Consider the following 19,218-nt stretch of genomic DNA (forward strand, 5'->3'; position numbering starts at 1 on the left):
GGTCTTTTTGTGGCATTTTATTGAAGACCTTCCACTAATTCCAACAGATCTGTCAAACATAAATACCGATTCCTAACACCCATTCCTCCTATCCAGAGATGCTACCTGGATTACTCCAGCATTTTGTGTCTATCTTCGAACATAAATACACTTTCATTTCATTGACCAAGTCCAACCCTAAGGCCGACCCTAAGGCCGATTTCTCTTCCTCATTACGATTCCTTCCGTCTGAATCTAAAGGGCACTTTAACTTTTGCTAATCTTTTCCTTGTCATGTTTCTATAGAATCTTTTAAAAGTCTGTTTTGACGCTTCTTGGAAGAATACAGTCTATTTTGATTTTCCTTATCGCGGTTCTCTTTTGCAGATAGCAGAACACCAACAATCTGCAAAGATGTGGAATAAAAGATTCCGCATTTCTATCCGAAAATTACGGTGGACCTCTCAGCGTCTGGCTCATTTTATTTATCAACCAAGATCACAAAAATTTAAAATCAGTGACATCTCAACCGCTACTCAAAACTTAACAACCGTTTTCCTTCAGCCTACAATTCAAAAGTACTCAATTAACTCTGAAGCCCATTGGGACATTTTGGGGCTGTAGGGACGTGCTGGACTAACGCAAGCTTCCCTTCCATCCGAACTGTAATATATATTTTTAACTTTTATAATGAAGCTCTGCTAAATAAATGAAACGCTGCGACTGACTCCTTCCTGTAAGGTCAGATCGGGAGGAACTACATCCTATTAAACCCACGCCTTTCCAGCAACCAGCACCCTGATGGCGGAAGCGTAATGGGGGTGATGGACGCGAGAGGAAACCAACAGGTACGGAGATGCTGGTGGTCTCCGCCCACGAGTGATGCCAATCGGACGGGGCGGCCAGTGGCCGTGGGCCGGAGGCGGGACCCACTCAGCCCTGTTAAAGTGTGAGGTGTGCAGCGCGCTTTCGGTGGCAGCCCGACTGCCATTAACCCGCTGTCTACCTCACTGCACGGCGCCGCTGCGGTAATCAGTGGGAATGTAACGTACTCTTTGCTATGGTCGTCATCCTCGTCGTTCTCACAGTCGCTGCCGCACATGTCGTGTTCTTCAGACTCTTTTGTTGCTGTCTCATCATCGTCTGCCATGATTCGGGAGGGAGCGCGACTAGGCGGCTCACGCAGCAACGCTGGCGCCTATTGGCTCAGCCACCTTCCCCTTACCACGAACTAACCGCTGCGCCCATTGGTCCGCGGGCTGGCCGCCGCGTGAGCTAATTGGGCGTCTGCAAGGGGGTTGCTGGGAATTGTAGTTCAAGATGTCTCGGAGTAAAATGCAGGAGTGTTTTATTGTCACATAATAATAATAATAATAAAGAAATTTATTTGTCATATGTAGGTTGGCACAGGGTCAACGGTACAATTAAATGTATTTGACAAGACAGCGGGTCACCTCAGCAGTAATATTCCAAGGATAAATAAGATTTTTAATTTTTAAAAAAAATGACATTAGTAAGGTAAAAAGACAATATTCAAAATAATCAGCATATATGATTTAAAATGTGTTTATGAGTTCAGAAGCCTGATGGCCTGATGGTAGAAACTATTCTTAAGTCTGGTGGTACACACAGCCATACTCCTGTATCGTCTGCCTGACGGTAACAAGGAGAACAGCCTGTGTGCTGGGTGGCTATGGTCCTTGATGATGCTGCGTGCTTTCCACAGGCACTGCCGGTAGAAAATGTACTGAATGGCCGGGAGACAGTTGCCAGTGATGTGCTGTGCCGTCTGTAGACGTTTGTGCATCTGTATACGTTTGTGAGGATGCTGGCGTTGATGCCAAATTTCCTCAGTCTTCTCAGGAAAAAGAGCCGCTGGTGGGCCTTCTTTGTTATTGTGTCCGTGTGCAGTGTCCAGGAAAGGTCCTCAGTGATGTGCACACCGAGGAACTTAAAGCTGCTGACCCTTTCAACCTCAGCATCACCGATGTGGATGGGGAGGTGTCCACTCCCCCGCTGTCTCCTGTAGTCCACGATCATCTCTTTAGTTTTGCTGACATTGTTATTTTCCTGGCACCAGCTGTTTAGTGCCTTTACCTCCTCTCTGTAGGCCGTCTCATTGTTGTCTGTGATGAGGCCCAAGATGGTCGTGTTGTCAGCAAACTTTAGGATGCTGTTTGAGCTGTGCTTAGCAGTACAGTCGTGCGTGAACAGGGAGTACAGGAGAGGACTGAGCACACAGCCCTGTGGTGTGCCTGTGTCGAGGATCAGTGAGTAAGAGGTGCGGCTGCCAATTCTCACCACCTGGAGCCTGCCCGTCAGGAAATCGAATATCCATCCGCAGATGGAGGTCTCCAGTCCAGGATCAAGGAGCTTGGGGATGAGTTTTGAGGGAATAATAGTGTTGAATGCCGAGCAGTAGTCACTAAAGAGCATTCTCACATATGTATTTCCTTTGTCCAGGTCGGTGAGCGCAGTATGCGTTGCCATGGCGATGGCATCGTCCGTGGCCGTTTGGTCTATATGCAAACTGAAGAGGGTCCAAGGTGTCAGGGAGAGAGGAGCAGATGTGAGTTTTGACTAGTCGTTCGAAGCACTTCATGACTGATGTCACTGCGACAGGACAGTAGTCATTTAAACAGGTTACTGGTTTCTTTGGAACAGGAACGATGATGGATGCTTTGAAGGAGGTGGGAACCACAGACTGACTCAGAGAGAGGTTGAAGATGTTGGTGAACACCTCTGCCAGTTGATCACCACACGCTCTGAGGGCTCGCCCTGGAATACCATCCGGCCCTGGAGCTTTGCGGTCGTTGACCTTTTTGAAGGACCGCCTCACGTCTGCCGTTTGTAAGGACAGTGTGGTAGTCCCCCTGCACACCTGTGGACCCATGGTGGGCGCTGTGTTGTCTGCATCGAACCGGGCGTAAAAGGTGTTAAGCTCGTCCGAGAGCGATGCTGTAGGCTGAACCGTGCTCCTGTTTTTCCCTTTGTAGTCTGTGACGCAGCGTAATCCACTCCACATGCGTCTGGAGTCTGAGCTGTAGTAGTTAGATTCCACTTTGTTTAATTAAATTCTTACTTTATCACATGTCCCAGATAGAACAATTAAATTCTTACTTTATCACATGTCCCAGATAGAACAATTAAATTCTTACTTGCACAATAAAATATGTAAACATAGTACTCTGTAAACAATACAATAAATGGGGAAAAAAAGTTATATATAAGATGTATATTAAGGAAGGAACTGCAGAATGGTTCACACCGAAGGTAAACACAAAATGCTGGAGTAACTAATCGGGACAGGCAGCAACTTTGGAGAGAAGGAATGGGTGATGTTTCGGGTCGAGGCCCATCTTTAGACTGAGACTTCCTGCTGAGTTATTCCAACATTTTGTGTCTAACATGCAGGAGTGTTTCATTGTCATATGTCCCAGATAGAACAACAAAATTCTTACTTGCAGCAGCACAACAGAATATGTAAACATATTGAGTCTGAAGAAGGGTCTCGACCCGAAACGCCACCCATTCCTTCTATCCAGAGATGCTGCCTGTCCCGCTGAGTTACTCCAGCATTTTGTGTCTATCTTATGGACACATAGTACTCTAAACTGTCACATATTCGAGTCGCACATGCTGTGTCCTGTGTTGTTCTCCGTTAATCCTGAGGCCTAGCCCGTAACACTTGACGTTCGGCGCTCGATTTGTCCCTTTTCAGCTTCAGGATTGCTAATTCCTGTCAGGATTCTCCCTTCACGGACTTTCCTTTTCCCAATTCGTACGTGAATTAAGGACACTGGGACTATTTCAGTGTTTTCAGGTTCCAAACTTTTGACACCATGTCACATGTTCGAGTCGCACACGCTATGTCCTGTGTTGTACTCTTTAATCCAGAGGCCTACCCTGACCTCACATCCTCTTACAAGCAGGTACGATGTCATTTCCTCTTACAAACAGACTCAATATCTTACAAAACAATATAATAAACGAGAAACAAGCTCAATGTGTGCACACATAACATATATTTAGGAAGTAAGGTTACACCGAAGTGCTGGAGTAACTCAGCGGGCCAAGCAGCATCTCTGGAGAGAAGGAATGGGTGGAGTTTCGGCTTCAGATCGTCGTGCTATAATATTACACCTGCATGTGTGTGGGAAGGAACTGCAGATGTTGGTTTAAACCGAAGAGTAACCAAGAAGTTGGGAGTAACTCAGCGGGTCAGGCAGCATCTCTGGAGGAAAGGAATAGGTGGCGTTTCGAGTCGGAACCTTATCTTCAGACCAGCATTTGTCCAGGTTTGTTAAACCTGATGCACTCCGGCAGACTGCAGCTCATGTCAAAGACACTAGTAGTATCTTTGGCTCATGTAAACTCCGTGTGCTCGCTCCTCCCTCCTCTCCCCGCGCCTCGAATCACACCGTCTGCTGCCAGCAGAGACTGACTGAATAACAGCCGCAGCGATAGGTCGCCGCCTGACAGCGGGCCACTGGCAGAGCGCCATGTTGCGGCGTCCGGTGCCAGGGGTAGAGTTTGGTCCTGGGTAACGAGGGCCGCAGCCCCAGGAAAGTGAGTAGTGAGTAGTGCTAGGCTGGGTTAATCTTACCAGGGGGCAAATGCGTAGAGAGTACATCGCCATTTTAACCCCAGAGTGGGCAAGGAAGGGGGTGCAACCTCAGGCCATGCGGAGACGAGGCCTGAGGGTGGCAGACCCACCTCGCCTGCCTGCCAGCCAGGATCTGATCTCCTCTCCTCACTGTCATGGGACATAAGATCAATTACACCCCTTCCTCTAATTCTGACCTCTCTTGCTCGACTCTGAACGTAATCGCCCTCCCCATCTGCGGCCTTGTCTTCAGCTGTTTGGCCAATAAATTCTCAAATTGACCTGAAGATTCACTTGATAAAAATCTTTACTTGTGTGCACTATTATTATCTTGTGTGCACCAGTTTTTTTCCCCCTTATTTCAAACACTCCTCGAAAGTGGAGTGGGGCTTTTTATTTTGGGACGTAGATTAAAGGCGTCACACAAATGTATTCCTGCCAGTCAGTGCAGTGGCTTCCTGAGGCGATGTTATTGCTGAATTTAATGTCGCTGAAGCTTTTACTAAGCAATTATCAAGAGTGGAAATCCTGGATGGTTATTTCGCTTTAAAATGTTGGCAAAGATCAATTACAGTACAGATAGCGCTACCCACAACAACGCAGTTAGTCCATTCCAAAGAAACATCTTGTTTTAAAAAATCGTATTCTTATTTTTTTTCGCAGGATTTTCAAAACTATTTTTAATTACTGTAATTTAATCATGTAACTGCAAGCTAAAAATACTAAAGTCTAGATATGTTACATTCTTCAATAGAGTATCATTGTACAAGAGCATTAGAGACGATTGCTTGTCAATATCTATGGCCACCAGCAGATTAAGTAACAATGGTGTCAGATTACCACTGAAGGGTTACATAGAAACAGTTTTATTTCCTAGACGGCGGTTTTAATCCCAAAAGTGCTTTTACTTCTCTTTGCCAGTTTCCGAAGTAGCTTCTAAGTGGGTCATATTATAACAAATTCTCCCCACATAATACAAATATTGCATTATATTCAATTTGTGTCATACAAAACAAACATAGAATAACAGAAAAACCTGTACATGGTTTTTGCCTTTTAATGTGGCAAAACCGAGGATCAAACATTCTGAGCACATAAAGTTATCTTTATAGATTTGAGCAGCAGGATTTCATCTTTGCATGAAATCCATATTAAATTAAAATGTATTTTGTAAATCTGGATTTTTCAACCACATCACAATGAATGGAAATAGCAAAAAAATGAAGAGGAGACCATGTTGCAATCACCAAATGCATTACACTACATTTAAAGAAGTGTACATGAACTTGTACTTTCCCTGGAAGATTGTTTCCTGGATAATGGAAAAGGAATAAATGAAAGGACAGGAGCAGCATCTGCTGTGGCCCCATGAGAAGATCCATATGGAGGGCATTAGTAGGTGGGGATGGAAGAGTGAATTCGCATTTTGTGAAGGAATAGTGTCTTCGCAATGCTGAAAGAGGAGACAATGGGAATATGTATCTGCAGATGGAATTTTGGTGGTACTGTTAGACATTGTGAAAAATGTTGTACTGAAAGTGGAGGCTGGTGGGTGAAAGGTAAGAATTGTGGATCTCTTTTCCTGCTCTGTCCAGGAGAAGAATGAGAGCAAAGGTGCGGGAAATAAATGAGATGTTGTTCAGAGTTCTGCCCAATGGTAGAGGCAAAGCCACAAGTAAGGAAGAAGGAAGACATTTCAAAGCCAAGTGTGCAGTCAGAGTAAATGTGGCGGAGACAGAGGAACTAAGAAATTGAATGGGATCCCTACATGAGGTAGGATAGAAGGAAGTATAATCAGGGCAGCTCTGGGAGAGTGTGATCTTGTGGATATTTTGCTCAAACCTTTACTCACGAAGCAATGAGACAATTTGACCCCGAGCTGGAAAGCTGGGACGAGTTAGTTGAATCGCAATATGTGTTGGGGAGGATCATGTCTATATCTGAGATCCACTGCAAATTAAGGTTCAGCTACTGAGCTAATATGGTGTGCTGTGCTGGTCAGGTCAAATTAGGATTAAGTCGTAGAAATACTTCCATTAGTAGATATCAACCAAGTCCTACTCCATTCCGATTTGGAAATAAATTGGTTTTCCTTCATGATCATTGGATCCAATTCCTAGAACATTAGTCAACAGGTTATTAAGGATGGGAAATAAAACTTTATCTAGAAAATTCAGTGAATAAAATATCTCTTGTACAAACAATTGCAGTAAAATCAGAACTCCAAGGGAAGTACAAGAAAGAGACACAAAGATCCACTTGTAGAGTTGCGCATCAACAATAAAATAAGGAGAACAGATGCAAGGATGGAGATAAACATTGTGTAACTTGCAATTTTACAGTGTTGACAGAGTTATCAATGAGTTATCAAGTACAAGGCCTGTGAAGTATGCATGTGAATCAAAATCAGCTGTGCATTACATGGGTTCAGGTTAGCTTCTGATTGCTGGAGGAGCCCCAACTGCTTTAGGAATTCAACTTGTATTGACATGTCACGGCAAACCCACCTTTCCTGATTACCTCAAGCTGCATTCTGCTTTTGCAGATCCAAGGGGCAGAATGGCTTGTTGTGCCAGCGACCTGGCCAATGTGGTGGTACTATTAAAAGCCACAAAGTGCTGGAGTAACTCAGCGGATCAGGCAGCATCTATGGAGAAAATGAATTGGTGACATTTTGGGTCAGGAACCTTCTTTAGACGTCCCAAAGTGTCACCTATTCATGTTCTCCAGAGATGCTGCCTGACTTGCCGAGTTACTCTTTTAAAAAATATTTGCAGTTCCTTGTGTCTCCATGGTGGTATAATTCATATTTATAGGCATAAAATAAATTAGTTTAAAAATTATTGCCTCCATCCTTTGGGGTAATGGGCCATCTTGTTTATATTGCACAGGTGCATCCCGTGAAAGGATTCTAGTGGTCCTGTGGCATACAGTGTTTCTCTCTGGATGCTCTCCACCCACATCCTAGCTTCAATCTTCTCTAAGCTCAGTCAGAACAGGTGAGGAATGAACTTCTTAAATATTGTCTCTGGAACCTCATCTTGTGACATCCTCTCAGCAAATGACTGAATATCTGTATTGGTTTTATCAGCAATCTTATTGACTTTCCTCATATGCCTGACCTGATAATCATGTTAACAGCGTTTTCCTGTCATTATGGGCCAGGGCATTCTGTTTGATGTATTTGCTTGGGAAGCAATAATCCAGGCTTGTATGCCTAACGCCATAGGGAAAATGGCTAATGATAATGAAAATATAGCTCAGGTAGCAGGTTTCACCAGGCTTGTTCAATCTATGCATAATCTTTCCATTTTGTTTCTGTTTGATGCAGAAAACAAAAGCCGTTGGACTATGAGGGGGAAAGGAAAAACTTGAAAGATTCTTTTAGTTTAGAGATACAGCATGGAAACAGGCCCTACAGCTCACCAAGTCCATGCTGACAGTCGATCACCCATTCATATAATAGTCCACTTTCTCATCTAGGGGCAATTTACAGATATCAATTAATCTACAAACCAACATGTCTTTGGGATGTGGGAGGAAACCGGAGCAGCTGGGGGGAAACGCACGCAGTCACAGGGAGACTGTCCAAACTCCGCACAGACTGCACCCGAGGTCTCTTTGTCTGTAATGCAGTGTGGCAATAGCTTTACCAGATTTAGTTTCGGTTTCATGAAGTATTATCTGGATTTATAGGCAATGAAGTACTTGTAATTGTTACAGTTGGATTATGGGAAAGGCAACACTAATGTATAACAAGATATTATAGCTTGCAATGATAATTGGGTAATGTGATTTAATGATGTTGAGAGATTTGGAAAGATGTCTCCTTTTAAGCATGAATGATGAATGTGTCTTGATGAATGTGTCTTGATGAATGTGTCATTTGAAAGACTTCTTTAATAGAGTAGCACTTTCTTCTGGCCTGCCATGCTAAATTATCATCAGCAGCAGAGACCTGGGCTGATGTTCTGTTTCTCCTCAGCCCCCATCCCCAATTTCCATAATCTAGCAATCTGTTGAGGTCATTTGTAGCATCAAAACCAACATCAAAATCAGATAATCAAATCTGCCGATCTTTTAACAAAATTTTCACTTTTTAAGACTTCTTCAGTGATCAATTTTAATCTGGTCCCCAAGCATTTAAATACCACATCTGTATCTATTGCAGTATTTCCAAATAGATCTGGAATGAATCATAGACACAAAGTGATACAGTAAATCATCGGGTCAGGCAGCATCCCTGGAGGACATGGATAGGTGACATTTTGGGGCAGAACCCTTCTTCAGACTGAATGAACGAATGGAATGAAATATGCTGGTTTTCTGTAATGATTGTTATTATTTTGTTGGTGCTCTGCTACTGCTTTTAATATTGGGCATCCACATTGAATCTTCGATATATTTCTTTTGCCTTATGCTCTTCTAAAAGTTGTAGCCCTGCTCCCAGGGCATGGGCAGTTCTGCAGAGACGCAGTAAAGCCATTTAACCACGAGATATCCCTTTGAACCTGATTCTGTCTGCCTTCCAATATAATCGCATAGCATCTTCTGGCACCCATTCCTCGATAGTAATCAGGCATGAGAACCCCAGCTTGTGTTGTAAAGTCTCCAGCGCACTGAAGCTGATGAAGCTATACAGCTTCTCTCTCCCATTGAAAATTTCCAATCAAATTTGTCATTTTTATTGAAACTTCAAAGTTGGATGGAAAAGTAAAACTGAACAAGAAGAATGGCAGCGCAAACTCAAGTTGCTGTGTGCCTATTCCTTGTATTGATTTTCAGCTGGAATGATGTTTTTTTGTTTGTATTTCTCCCTGTTTGTGCCTTCCACCATCCACTTCCCTATTAACCAGCAAAAAAAAGTGACTCTTACTGATGTGTGATTAATGTTTATTCATGTATGCTGAGCGTTAGCATGTCGTATGATTTGGAGGGATCCTTTCTGCAGAATCCAATCTGTTTCATGCCTGATTATTGCACAGCCAAGCCTTTATTGAAGATTAAGTAATCACTAGGAGAAAGATATTTGCATCATTGAGCAGGGTGACTGGAGTGAAGTAAAATTCTTATAATCTGCATGCCATTGTTAATGCTGCTTCTCTAGTTTAGTTTATCACGTGTAGTAAGGTACAGTGAAAAGCTTTTCGTTGTCTGCTATCCAGAGACTGGATTACAATCAAGCCGTCAGTGTACAGACAAAGGAGAAAGGGTACAACATTGCATGTGCAGTGCATGATAAAGTCCGATTAAAGATAGTTCTAAGGTCTCCAATGAGGTAGATGGGAGATCAGGACTGCACTCTAGCAGACGAGAGGCCGATTCAGTTGCCTGATAACAGCTGGGAAGAAACTGCTCCTGAATCTGCCTTCTTACCTTTGAGTCTTTCAGCCATCTTCAAGGTCAAGTTATAGGGGTAGCTCAGTGGCATGGCAGTTAGTGCGTCTGCCTGGTAAGTCATATTCCGTAATCATCTTCTTAAACTCTTCTTCCAGATATGCTCATATGTGGATGAGCATTTTTGTACCCTTTGTAGAAAGTAACTCATTTTCCTTCTGCTTTCTTTTCAGAACAATGTTCCTGGTTGGCCTGACCGGCGGGATTGCGTCGGGGAAAAGCACAGTTGCCAATGTGTTTCGTGAACTTGGATGCCCTGTTATAGATTCTGATCAGATAGCAAGACAGAGTAAGTTTTAATTAACTCGGGAAATCCTGCTTTGTATTGGCATAATATTTTAAATATATAGTTTCTACAATATTGGTACAAAATTTCCTAAATTATAAAACTATATTCTGTAACACTATTTTGCATTCTGGTATTTTTCTTTTTGCTGTTGTGCTTGTGTATGGCTTGATTGTACTCCTGTATCATATGATTTGACTGGGTAGCACGTAAACAATGCTCTTCACTGTATCTCAGTATAATTGACCAATACAAAATGTACAGATTATTGTTTCTCTGTTTAGAAGTTGTTTTATTCTGATATTTGCACAGTATTAGGTTGAAGAAATGTAATTCTTGCTTTGACATTCTTTTAAACTGATGCTTCCTGATCTTTTTTGCTTATTTTTGGTTTCCAGCAACTTTGGTGTCACAATCTTGACCTAAATTGGGATTTTCATTGTATCCAGATTTCTATTTGTTCAATGGTTCTGTGGCAAGGCATGAGGGGTCTGATGCCATGTGGTATTCCATGGCCCAGTTACTCATAGAGTGATACAGCACGGAAACAGGCCTTTTATCCCAAATTGTCAATGCTGACCAGGATCCCCCCCCCCACCCCCAACAAACAGTATCTAAAAAGGTATACTTGTACTGGAGGGGAATTGCCCACTGGAGAATCTGCCTTCTCCCTTTCCTAGTCATCATCCATCTACTTTCTGCCTTCACCTTCTATCTAGATGATCCTGAGGAGGGGCAATCAGGAGAAACATAGTTGAATGGTCCTTCTTTTTGTTATTACTGATTTCTGTTAAATGCGCACATTTAGATTGTAGTACTAGAATTTTGGAGAGTAATTCGGATATGGAGAGTAATTAGTAATTAAAATGGTCACAGATACTCCTGAAGGGTCAATCGTTGAGAAATGGAAAGCCTCAAATCAGTTTCAATTGGAAGTAGGAGGCCACACTGGAAAACCAGGACCAGGAGAAGCCAGTGCAGACATTTATGCGTGTACCAATGCACAAGTCACTACATCTAGCAAAGCAGGTTAACAAGGCTGATTTGAATTATTTTAGTTTAATTGCAAAGTGGGAATAATAAAGATGCGAATTTAAGTTAAATCTTGTTTATTTTCGATGGAGTTCTGCATATATTTCTGGGCTCCATATTATTATCTAGTGGACAGCAAGGCAGGGGCAAAGAAGCAAAATAAGATTTTCCAGAACTAAAAAAGTTTAATCTTTCAGGAAAGTTTTTTTTAAAAATGGGGTTCCATTCTCAAATGGGCTTGTAAATTATGGAACGGTTAATGTGGTAAACATCGAAACTTCTGAGTGAGTCCAGAATAAGGGAGTCGTAAGTGTAAAATTGTCACTAAAAACAAATCTGATGGGTTATTTAGGAGAAAAGTCTTCGTAATGATTAGAATAAATAATCTTAAGGAGTAGTATTAAAGTAAATATATTTAAAGGAAAACTAGATATGCACATCTAGAAGGAATAAATAAATAGAAAGGTATATTATTAGGATCAGTTGAAGATATATTAAGGAACCTAATGTTGATTTTAAACACTGGCAGTGTTCAGTTGAACTGAAGTTAGAGACAAAAAGCTGGAGTAACTCAGCGGGACAGGCAGCATCTCTAGAGAGAAGGAATGGGTGATGTTTCGGGTCAAGATTTTTCTTCAGATGTTGCCTGTCCCGCTGAGTTACTCTAGCCTTTTGTGTCTATCTTCGGTTTAAACCAGCATCTGCAGTTCCTTCCTGCACATTCAGTTGGACTGAATGGGTTGTTTATATGGGATGTGTGTCTGTAAGATGAACTAATACGCTGTATTTATTTCCCATAAGTTGTCCAGTTGGACTCGCCTGTGTACTGGGCAATAGTGAATTCTTTTGGTCAGGAGATCCTGCTGGAGGACAGAACAATCAACAGGGAGAAGCTGGGCAGCATCATTTTCTCCAGCAGAGAGAAACGGCAGCTCCTGAATTCCATCACTCATCCAGCGATCCACAAAGTCATGCTCAAACAAGTCTTTAAATATTTTATTCAAGGTAAGGGTTAAGCTGCAAGCAACATTGACTTTGCATTACATTTATATTGCAAAAATACAAAAAACTGTTATTTATAGAAGTATCTCTGAATATAAGTTTATGAATTTTAATTTTAATTTTTACTTTTTGGATGTTCTTATAAATAACAGAAAATGCCAGGCAGGTTAGGTAGCCAATATTTAGCAGCTCCACTTTAATCACAATTATATTATTCATCCTGAGAAGGTACTCTCTGCCCATGTGATCACATGCCAGAATCTATAAAATAGTAAGAAAACAAGAACAATTAAAGAAATATATTGTCTGGAAAATTCTTCGCCAAGACCCTTTGGGCATTAGAAATAGTACAAGAGATTGCAGTCGCAATGTAATCACAACTTTCAACTTTTATCTATTAAACACAACCAGAAGTTTGTTTACTGTTTCACTGTCTTCAGTTGTCGTGTGATTGGGAGTCTGTTCCATGAGTTCATCTGCTCTGGCAGTGTTGGGGAAACCAGCTATCATCCGAACTTGAAATGCCCAAACAAGATCAGATTCCTGAATGGACCACTCAAATGCTAAGGATGCATGTTAAAGTCCACAGGCCCCGCAGTGGAGCTTCAATCCCCAGCAATGGGATCGCAAGCTCCACGATGTTAAAGTCCCGGGGACTCCTGCGGTTTGGAGTGCCGGGTTGGTCTCCAGGAAAGACCGCCAACTCCACGATGTTAGGCAGCAGTGCGAACGGAGATACGATACTGAAAAAAATCACATCTACGTTGAGGAAAGAGATCGAAAAAAAATTCATCAGCTAAAAACTTTATTCATATAAATGTAGCTGGCAGAGTAAGTGATAAATATTTGATAACATACAGTTGACAAACTGACTCGGTTTAGTTGATGCAAAACAGGAGTGTAACCTTTGTTGTTCTCTACAGGGTATCGGTATGTTATTCTTGATGTCCCACTTTTGTTTGAGACTAAAAAAGTGGCTAAATTCATGAAGCATACTATAGTTGTTTACTGGTAAGTTTTATGTAAAGCCATTAAATTCAAATGACTTGATGTTGTCGGCTTGGTGTGTGTTCTCTTTGTGAAGTTCTCTATTTATTTTGGTGTTGAAGCAAGGAGTCCAGAAGGAGTTGGAAATCAAAAAATTGTCAATGTTGGAAACTTGAAACAGAAATAGACAATGCTGGAAAAATTCTGCATGTCGGGCAATATCTACAAAAGTAAAACAGACTTAATATTTCAGATCCAGATTTATCACTTTGCTAATGGAAAGTGCAATACTGTTGGAATTATTGGTCCTCCAACATTGCCTCTGAGCACAGTTCCCCCAAAGCAAATGACCAGGAGCTGAGATTTGCTGGGTACTTTCCTCTTTGATGAAATCAGATGGAAGTCCTTTCTAGTTCAGAGGATGGGGTCTGGGAAGCTGCAGTAGGGTGTTTGTTTTGTTCCTTTTTTATTTTTGCCTCCACTACCAAAGGATTAGTACCCATCGTGCCAGACCTTACCTACTCTCTATTCCTTAGCAGGGAACCACTTAGATTTAACTATTGACCATTTGGGTACTTCATAAATTCAGAATTCAATTAAGCTACAGTATTCATTGAATGACATAGAATGGATAGGAGACCCCTTTTTTGCTGACTAGTCCCATTTGCCTGTATTTCTCTTGAGCTATAGTTATAATTTTCCTTTGCTTTTTGGTTCCAATTTATATTCTAGGAGTTGCTCTTCAATGAACCTTCTTTACTCAGACTGTTGCAAATGAACAATGAAATGTATCTTCTCATTCAATATTTCACTGGAGAAGTTTTGCATGAGTGTGCTTGTGCTAATTGTCTGTGACAGGGAGATACTAGTGTCTGTTGTGCCATAGTGACTCTCAAGCCCAGCTGACCCGGTTGATGAAGAGAAACAACTTGATCCAGGAAGATGCAGAGCAACGCATTAGTGCCCAGATGCCATTGGAACAGAAGCGGAAGATGGCGAGCCATGTGATTGATAACTCTGGCGATCCTACCAGTACATACCGGCAAGTTTGCAAACTGCACTCTCAGCTAGAAGACTCCATGGACTTTTTAGCAGTAAGGTTGCTAGCTGTGGTCACCGTCACTGGATTTGGAGGCCTTTTGTACATGTTGATGAAAAGATGTATTATTTAAGGTCTGCTGTGACATGTGAAAATCTTTTAGCACAAAATGGAATGGGTATAAGTTAGGAGTAGTAAACAGAGAATGGACGTGTTGCTGCTGAACAATGTTCATTTAATTGTCATTTTCTCTCGTCCTATATCGCTAGAAGATTGAAGAGATTTCTGCACAAATGATCAATAAGCAGTCTTCTGTTTTGTCAGCTTCTCAGAACTGAAATGTACGAATCACGTGATGAAATTTCTAGTGCATTGAGATAGCTGCATCATTAAACTATGCCAAGTGTACAAGCCTTTATTTGAATGTCAAGGACTCTCGTCTGGATACGCTTTACATCCATGATTAATCACAGCAAGCTCGCAAGAGATATTTGTGAAATTTGACTGTAACTTGCCCTCTGTGGCCTGCAAATACTGTTGCTTTTTTTTAATGAGCAGAATAAATCCAAATTAGATCGATATCAATATACAAAGTAAATGTCCAGATTTCCAACCCCCACCACCCAATCTCGTTCTTCAGGAGAAATGTGTGGCTCCGACATGTTTTTATAGTGGCACAGTGTGGATTGCCACTTCACAAAATCTGCTATTCATTACTGTGATTTGCAGCAGTAAAAGCTCTACCTTTTATTTAAATAATATCCCGCATGTTGGACTTTATTTGTGCAGGTGAAGTGAGTGAACTTGCATGATGGTAGTTAATATATTTTTCGTGGCCTGCACATTGGGAACAGGTTGGAACCTTGATCAGCGCAAAATGAAAAATAGAAAAGTGACTTAAATGCTGTGTAACTAGGTTCGGGCCCAACAGTCGTTTCAATCCTGTCGGTAGTGTAGTGGAGATGCATTATGTAGTGATATCCACTTACAAACAAATTACCATGTGGGATCATTTGGAAACACCTTTCTTCTGATTTCCGATTTAAATAAATGACGTGAAATTTGGTGCAAGGTGTTTGGCATCAAGAAAACACAATCGATGCAAGATTGACTTCTTTTGTGGGATGAATGGCGGAGCGGGCTCGAGGGGCCGGTTGGCCTACTCCTGCTCCTATTTTCTTGTGTTCTTAGAAGCGCAACATATGCTACCAGTCTGCTGATTTTGTTTCTATTTTGTCATTTTACAATTTAAAATGGATGGAGATCTGGTGAAGTGTAAAACAGTTTACCAATGTGCTATAGTTTGCTCTGCAACTAAAACTAAAGACTAGATTCTCTAAGTTTCCAAAAGCATTGACGTTAAGTTTTGTATCTGCAATGGAGGTGGCTTCTCTTTGAGCAGAAGTCGCTCCTCAATGAGAAGGTGTCCTTTAACTAGTGGTATAACTCTCCAGTCCTTACTCCAGTAATTACCACTCTTGAGCCTTTATAGTGATGACTAATGGACTCAACTTTATTGTGAGAGGATGGTAGGGTTGATGAGAGGCCAGACTTAAGTCATTTAACACATTTTCCCCATTAACAATGCCTTTTGCATTAAGAGTACTCAGTGGAGATAATTTCTCCCCCCCCCCCATCCCACTCTGTCATCCCTAGGGAGCGGGGCCGAGTGTGTTCAGGGAGCCGGGCCTAGTGTGTTCGGGGAGTGGGGCCTAGTGTGAACGGGGAGAGGGGCCTAGTGTGTTCGGGGAGTGGGGTCTAGTGTGTTCGGGGAGCGGGGCCTAGTGTGTTCGGGGAGCGGGGCCTAGTGTGTTCAGGGAGTGCGGCCTAGTGTATTCGGGGAGTGGGGCCGAGCATGTTTGCCGAGCGGGGCCGAGTGTGTCCGGGGAGCGGGTCCGAGTGTGTTCGGGGAGCGGGGCCGAGTGTGTTTGCTGAACAGAGGTTGCAACCCGCCTCCCGGCCCGGGCGGCCGTTATTGGTGGAGCGGGAGCACGTGGCAGCTGGCTGGGTGAGGTCATGTGGAGCGTGGGCGGTGACATCACCTTGTCCCGTATTTAAGGCCCCTTTATAACTTATGCTACAGGCCCCGCACTAACCTAATCCGGACCTGAGTGAAATTGGCTGAATCACTGCACATTTGCTCAAAGCTTTTTCTATAAGAATATTTTATACTTCTCTAGAATAATAAGATTGTACTAATTCATTTCAATGTTTGTGGGAAGATGAGATAAAAAGGCTCACTCACTGGCCAAAATGAATGTCTTCCATTGTTCCATACACTCAAATGGAATATCTCCCTCGGGAACGATGAATGCCCTTGCCACTTCAGTTTTGGCTGCCTGCTTAGTTTCAGGGTAATTGACAGAAATTAAAATCAAACATTGGTGCCATGAAGGTTCACTTTATGTCCATCTAGTTTAAGCCTCAGGATGCCCTGAGCATATAGAGACGTGGATAAGCCGCCCACATGTGCATTTTGTGTAATTGCTCAAATAGGAAGCTAGTAATTGAGTTGCATTCCTTGAACTTGCCTTTGTAAATGATGCCTGACATACATAAATAAACCAGCGTTGCCCTGCCTTTGAATTAATTTGAAAAGAGTGGTGTTTGAGGCTGATTTGATCTATTGAAATTGTTTTCAGTATGTTGATTTATGGTTTTACCAGCACAGATCTTTAAGAATCTGTCTTCTGCAGTTTGTGTCTGTATGGGAAAAGCTTCAAATACTGTGAAATAATTACATTTGATATTTTCTATCATTTGAGAGTGTCAGCCTGGCATTGCCTGGATCTTGAAAATCTTAATAAAGTAGCCTGGTCATGTTTTCAAGACAAAATAGGAGGGAAATAGCCAATTGTTGAGCTAATTTGGTCAAGTCCGAAGCGTGGCTGCTACCTTTCATTTGATAACCATGATCTACCAACTAAATAAATGTAACAAACTCAACAAGTTTTACGGAGACACAAGGAACTGCAAATGGTGGTTTACAAAAAAAGGCACAAAATGCTGGAGTAACTCAACGGACCAGGCGACATCTCTGGAGAACATGAATAGATCGCGTAAAAACAAGCAACTGCGGATGGGTGGATACAGGTAGAGTGATGGGTGGATACAGGTGAGGGGTGTTTTGATTGACTGATGGGTGGAGTACTTGATAAAGCCTAGAGATGAAAAGACCAAAGGGTGTCAGATAAGGAAAGAAGAGGAATGAAATGTCAAGCCAGAAGGAGGGATATAGGGGGAAGGGTACAGGGGAGGGAAAAGAGGGTGGGGAGTAAAAGGTAAAAGAGGGATTTCAGGTTGTGAGATGAGTGTATTAAGGAGGGGAAAGGTGCAGACTGACCTCAGCCAACCTTTCCTTGTCGCTATACCAGTAATTCAGGCAGTATTCCGATGCACCCATTCTGCACTCTTCCCAAAGCTTCCACATCCTTGTAATGGGGGCGATCAGAACTGTATGCAATACTCCAAATCTGGCCTAACCAAAGTCTTGTAGAAATGCATTATGACTTTGTGACTCTTAAACTCAATGCTCTGACCAACGAAGGTGAGCCCACAATTCCTTCTTTACCACTCTATCTACTTGTGTTGCCATGTTCAGGGAGTTATGGACCTGGACCCCAAGGTCCCTCTGCACATCAATGGAGTTAATGGACTTGCACTCAACCACATGCCTTCCCCTTACATTCGATCTCCCAAAGTGTAACACCTCACAGTTGCTCCGATTAAACTCCATCTGCTGTTTCTCTGCCCATATTTGTAGTTGATCTACATCCTGCAGTGTAATTTGACAGCCTTCCACATTGTCCAGCAATCTTGGTGTCATCTACAAACTTAGTAACCAACCCATCAACATAATTACTGAATCTGGTTGATAATGGAACTGAGTGAGGAAGCTGAGCAAAACGTGACAAAGTCTATCTGCATATTGAGATTTCAATATGCAGATAGACTGGGAAAATCAGGTTGGTACTGGACCCCAAGGCAATTTGTAGAATGCCTCCGAGATGGATTCTTAGAGCAGCTTGTAATGGAGCCTACCAGGGAAACGGCAATTTTGGATTTAGTGTTATGTAATGAACTGGATTTGATAAAGGGAACTCAAGGTAAAGGAACCATTAGGAGGTAGCGACCACAATGTGATAAGGTTTAATCTGCAATTTGATAGGGAGAAGGTGAAATCAGATGTGTCGGTATTACAGTTGGGCAAAGGGCACTACAGAGGCATGAGGGAGGAGCTGGGCAAAGTTGTCTGGAAAGGGACCCCCAGCAGGGATGATGGTGGAACAGTAATGGCAGGAATTTCTGGGAATAATCCAGAAGTTGTAGGATCTTTTCATTCCAAAGAGGAAGAAAGATTCTAGGGGGAGAAAGGGGCGACCATGGCTGTCAAGGGAAGTCAAGGACAGTATAAAACTAAAAGAAAAGGTGTATAACATAGCAAAGATTAGTGGGAAGCCAGAGGATTGGGAAGCTTTTAAAGAACAACAGAAGGTAACTACAAAGACAAGACGGGAAGAAAAAACGAAATACGAAGGTAAGCTAGCCAATAATATGAAAGGATAGCAAGAGTTTCTTCAGTTATATAAAGAGTAAGAAAGTGGCAAGAGTAGAAGTTGGGTGGCTGGAGAATGATGCAGGGAGGGGGAGAGGAGGGAGGGGAGAGGAGGGAGGGGAGAGGGTGTTGCACCAATGCAGGAGAGGTTTGGACCCAACGTGTCCACTTGGTCTAGTAATAAATAACAGAGAGAGTAACATGCGCTGTTCATTCATGTGCACCATCTATAATTTTTTTACACACTCGTCTACACAATTATGTTGGTTAATTGCTGATAAGCCCACAATATGGAAACCCATTACATCAAACTTAATTGCACAACTCAATGCAAT

The 19,218-nt window shown here is 42.4% G+C and overlaps 2 protein-coding genes and 1 long non-coding RNA gene across 5 annotated transcripts in view; 2 read left to right on the forward strand and 1 right to left on the reverse strand.

Moving 5' to 3' along the window:
- Positions 1 to 1,166, reverse strand: part of LOC144607839 (glycylpeptide N-tetradecanoyltransferase 1-like) — a 41,898-nt gene extending 40,732 nt beyond the window's left edge. The window contains exon 1 of the mRNA XM_078424965.1: positions 1,032 to 1,166. Within this exon, the coding sequence (XP_078281091.1) occupies positions 1,032 to 1,129 (98 nt within the window). The 5' untranslated portion in view covers positions 1,130 to 1,166. The remainder of the gene's footprint in view (positions 1 to 1,031) is intronic.
- Positions 866 to 3,068, forward strand: LOC144607840 (uncharacterized). Of its 2 annotated transcripts, none has more exons than XR_013549145.1 (3): positions 866 to 1,007; positions 2,443 to 2,548; positions 2,644 to 3,068. It is a non-coding gene; the product is annotated as an uncharacterized LOC144607840 (long non-coding RNA). The 2 variants fall into 2 exon arrangements; XR_013549146.1 differs by lacking the exon at positions 866 to 1,007 and adding an exon at positions 1,223 to 1,249.
- Positions 3,069 to 4,074: 1,006 nt separating this feature from the next.
- dcakd (dephospho-CoA kinase domain containing) lies at positions 4,075 to 18,699 on the forward strand. 2 transcript variants are annotated; one of them, XM_078424685.1, is made up of 6 exons: positions 4,075 to 4,277; positions 7,477 to 7,584; positions 10,156 to 10,271; positions 12,102 to 12,305; positions 13,226 to 13,313; positions 14,176 to 18,699. In XM_078424685.1, exons 2-6 carry the CDS (start codon positions 7,532 to 7,534, stop codon positions 14,459 to 14,461), a joined length of 747 nt encoding a protein of 248 aa, XP_078280811.1. In that variant the 5' UTR covers positions 4,075 to 4,277; positions 7,477 to 7,531; the 3' UTR covers positions 14,462 to 18,699. The 2 variants fall into 2 exon arrangements, with proteins under 2 accessions (XP_078280811.1, XP_078280810.1); XM_078424684.1 differs by lacking the exon at positions 4,075 to 4,277 and adding an exon at positions 4,329 to 4,548.
- Positions 18,700 to 19,218: the final 519 nt, after the last annotated feature.

The sequence above is a fragment of the Rhinoraja longicauda genome, chromosome 29, assembly GCF_053455715.1.
Source record: "Rhinoraja longicauda isolate Sanriku21f chromosome 29, sRhiLon1.1, whole genome shotgun sequence".
Taxonomy (NCBI): domain Eukaryota; kingdom Metazoa; phylum Chordata; class Chondrichthyes; order Rajiformes; family Arhynchobatidae; genus Rhinoraja; species Rhinoraja longicauda.